This window comes from Neovison vison, chromosome 7 (genome assembly GCF_020171115.1).
Source record: "Neovison vison isolate M4711 chromosome 7, ASM_NN_V1, whole genome shotgun sequence".
Classification (NCBI taxonomy): domain Eukaryota; kingdom Metazoa; phylum Chordata; class Mammalia; order Carnivora; family Mustelidae; genus Neogale; species Neogale vison.
Window position 1 is genome coordinate 152889103 of NC_058097.1, and position 4038 is coordinate 152893140.

Sequence of the window (4038 nt, forward strand, 5' to 3'; positions counted from 1 at the left end):
TTTGCATCTGCATTAAAATTTGTATATTTTTGATATTTAATTAATTCAGGGAAAATTAAACTTGAATTGATTCATTAATTTTCAGTGTGTCCTAGTCATTAAACAGTCTATCCTTTTCACTAAGGACAAAAGGAGGAATACGGACTTTGACCTAAGGAAATAAAGAGTTGTTTCATAGAGGAAGTGAAGCTTGAGCTGAGGGATGACTAACAAACATCCATGTTTGTTAGATATTTGTTAGATGGTAAAGTCATGGGGACAGGAGAAAATCTGAAAGAAACAGGGTATAAGCACAAGAAAATAAGACTCATGTTAAAGCATTTAAAGTATTTTATTCCAAAGAAGTTGAAACTCTATTTCCAGAATCCATGATCTGAACCACTAAACAAAAAGTGGTCTGTGTGGACAGAGTACAGAATCCAGGTAGTTTCCTGAGACCTTAATGCTGGGAAGTATAATACACTACAGCTATGTAAGGTTTTTATTATTATTATTATATTAAAAAGAAAAAGACAAAATCTTTGAGCTATACACTGAGATGTGAATTAGGAAATTGAAAGATAGAAGTTAGAGAAAGCAGTGAGGATAAAATTCCAGCAACAAGTGAGCAAGAGACTAAAAAAAATCAGAGGAGAGAGAAAATGGTGGAAGTGTTCAGAGGCTGACTACATGAGTCAGGCATTGAATAGGTGACAGACTTTGAAACAATGGGACCACATTCTGATCTTTTTTCTCCCAGGGAAATTTGATATTTTGCTGTCATTTATAAAAATAGACATCAAAGTTTTCCCTTATAGAAATCCTATATCCACTGTTATATGGGGGTTTTGTTGATGGTAACATTAAATTGAAAAAGACTAAATGAATATAAAGCCAAATTACCTTTTAATTACCTTCATCTGAATTAAACAGGCTTCCTTACCATTCTCCAGTGAGGCCACCCATGGTGGGTACTTTCTATCAAAAGTAGAATCCAGTCTTAGGACTGATCGTTACCACTCAGACCTTGTTATTTCTGTATCCTGTTATAAAATGATCTCTTTTAGTTCTGAAAATTTAGAGGAAAGATAATTTTGAAATCAGAAATCTGCTTCATCAAGCTCAATTCACCCCACTGCCACGAAAGAAAGATTCTGCAAGGATGTGTGGGATGGGGCATCAATGCAGATCCTGACATGGACAAGATGTTAAGAGGTATCCAAGGATATGGCATTAATTCTATGGGAATTTTATTCTGCATTAAGCCAGTTAAAATATGTAAGAGAAAAATAACCTTTCAGGGGTTATAATGATGTTTTTTAAATGGGAATTACAAGCAAATGCATGAATTGGAACTTGTGCTAGCATTTCCATACCAGAAAGAATGGACTTGAGGAAAAGAAACTGAGTTATGTGATATTATCTAAGGGTACCATGTACAGGAAAAAGTGATCGAAGAAGAAATACAATAGGAGATAAATGCATTAGGGATACAGCAAATCACCGAACTTTCACTGGAGGTGTAATTCCAAATAATTGCGATGTATTCTATTATTTTAATACATTTGTGTATCATCTTGTTCAAGAAAGCCTCATTTTTTATAATTTCTCCAATATTACATTTAGTAAGAATTGGGAGTCATTCTACCCCATTGTCTTGGAGCAAAGAATAGTTAGACTGTACATTTTGAATAGTACTTATATTAAGAGTAAAAATATGAAAACTGGTCATTTTTATTAAAGGTTTATATATTCCTAAATTGAAACCCACTGAAGAAATAGAATTATCTATTCAATATTGCAGTGCACTTGAAATATTTCTGTTCCTCATTTTCATAATTTCTGGTGTATTTTACTAAAATAATAATGATTAAGATTAATTTTTCCTGTAAATATTTTCAAATAAAGTTATTATTAACTAAACAGATTTTAGTAATAGAAAATTACTAAAAATATTATTTTCCAAGAAATAAATAGAAAGAAACTTTTACTTTTTGAACATTATTTTATCAAGAAAGATTTCTCCCATGTCAAAACTTGTGGTTTAAAGCTTTCATAAGAAATTTCCATTCATGTGTCATATTTATTTTCTCCCTTTAAAATACCTAATTTTATTCACGTTTCTGGAGGAAAATTCCCTGACATCCACTTCTGGAATATAGATGGAGTCTAAATACTGTGTCACACCACTTCTGTATGCTTGTTACCTGTATTTTTAACATTTGTAATATGGCATTATCTAGTATTGCCTCCTTGACATTAAGAGTCCTAATTACAAATTAGTATTTAACCCAGTGATTACTATAACACCTGGAACAGTGTGTATTCCTTTCATGGCTGTCTGCTTGACCACTTCACTAAATGTTTCTTGGGTAGGACACAAATAGAGAATATATAGGTAACATATCAGTTAAATACCCATATCCTATTAACAATAAAAACCAAAATTATATTCAGTGGGGCAGTTTTAAACTGAAAACATAAAACCCTAATAGAAATACATTAATATTAATAGAAATGTGTTTTCTCTCAATAGTGAGAACACAAATGTCTGTAGGTCGGACAAAATGCCAGTGAAACAATATTAAGTGTTTGATTGTATGAATGAATCTAGGTGAGAAGAGAAAACAGAAGACAGACAGTCAACACATACTGCCATTTTCAGCCAGAAGTTCTGAACCAAAGGTCTCTAAGCACATGATCAATCTCAATGGCTCAGTCTTAATGCCCTCGGTGCTAACACTGATCGGGATCCCTGGATTGGAGTCTGTGCAGTTCTGGATTGGAATTCCTTTCTGTGCCGTGTACATCACTGCTCTATTTGGAAATTCCCTGCTCCTGGTCATCATCAAATCTGAACACAGCCTCCATGAGCCCATGTATCTCTTCCTGGCAATGCTTGGAGCAACAGACATTGCTCTCAGTACCTGCATCTTACCCAAAATGCTTGGAATATTCTGGTTTCATCTGCCAAAAATATACTTTGATGCTTGTCTCTTTCAGATGTGGCTCATCCATACCTTCCAGTGCATCGAATCAGGAATTCTGCTGGCCATGGCCCTAGATCGCTATGTGGCCATCTGTGATCCCCTGAGACATGCAACCATCTTTACCCACCAACTTCTCACTCAGATTGGGGTTGGAGTGACGCTCAGAGCAGCCCTCTTTGCAGCTCCGTGTCTCATCCTCATCAAATGTCGGCTGAAACACTACCGGACCACTGTGGTCTCCCATTCATACTGTGAGCACATGGCCATCGTGAAGTTGGCAGCAGAAGACATCCGAATCAACAAGATCTATGGTCTCTTTGTGGCTTTCATTATACTTGGATTAGACATAGTTTTTATCACACTCTCTTATATCCGAATATTTCTTACTGTCTTCAGTCTTCCTCAGAGGGAAGCTAGGCTCAAAGCCTTCAATACCTGCATTGCCCATATTTGTGTCTTCCTCGAGTTTTATCTACTGGCTTTCATCTCCTTCCTTACACACAGGTTTGGATTCCATATTCTACCCTACATTCATATTCTTCTGTCCAATCTTTATCTGCTTGTCCCTCCTTTGTTCAATCCTATTGTGTATGGGGTGAAGACCAAACAGATTCGAGATTGAGTGCCCAAGATTTTTTACTCTAAAGATCTATCTTAATTTCTCATTTAACTCTTTTTAAATAATAAAATTTCACTTTGAGAAATACTAGTTTGGGGTCAGACTTTGTGCTTTCTCAAGTTTATCTGTGCTGCTGTAATACACAGTTCTAGATTTTATATTCAAGACAAGTTCTAATTCCTATTTAAATAATATCAACATTTATGCATACAGAATTGTTTAGAAAACACAGTTAGTCAATAGGTGACATAAAAGGAAGAAATTATGAAGATTTGTTTGAAGTTCCATTAGTTTTAGTAAAGGGCATTTCTTTTCTTTTTGTTAGTATTTTTTATTTATTTTAGAGAAAAAGAGTGGGTGCATACAAGCATCAGTGGGGGAGGGACAGAATCTCCAGCAGGATCCCTGCTGAACACAGAGATTGCCCAGGATTTAATACCCAAACCCTGA

At 35.1% G+C, this 4038-nt stretch overlaps 1 protein-coding gene across 1 annotated transcript; it reads left to right on the top strand.

The window, feature by feature from the left end:
- The first annotated feature begins 2676 nt into the window (after nt 1-2676).
- On the top strand, nt 2677-3591 carry LOC122914159 (olfactory receptor 52A5-like). The gene has a single exon (XM_044260792.1). The coding sequence runs from the start codon at nt 2677-2679 to the stop codon at nt 3589-3591; it is 915 nt and encodes a 304-aa protein (XP_044116727.1).
- The last annotated feature ends 447 nt before the right edge of the window (nt 3592-4038 follow it).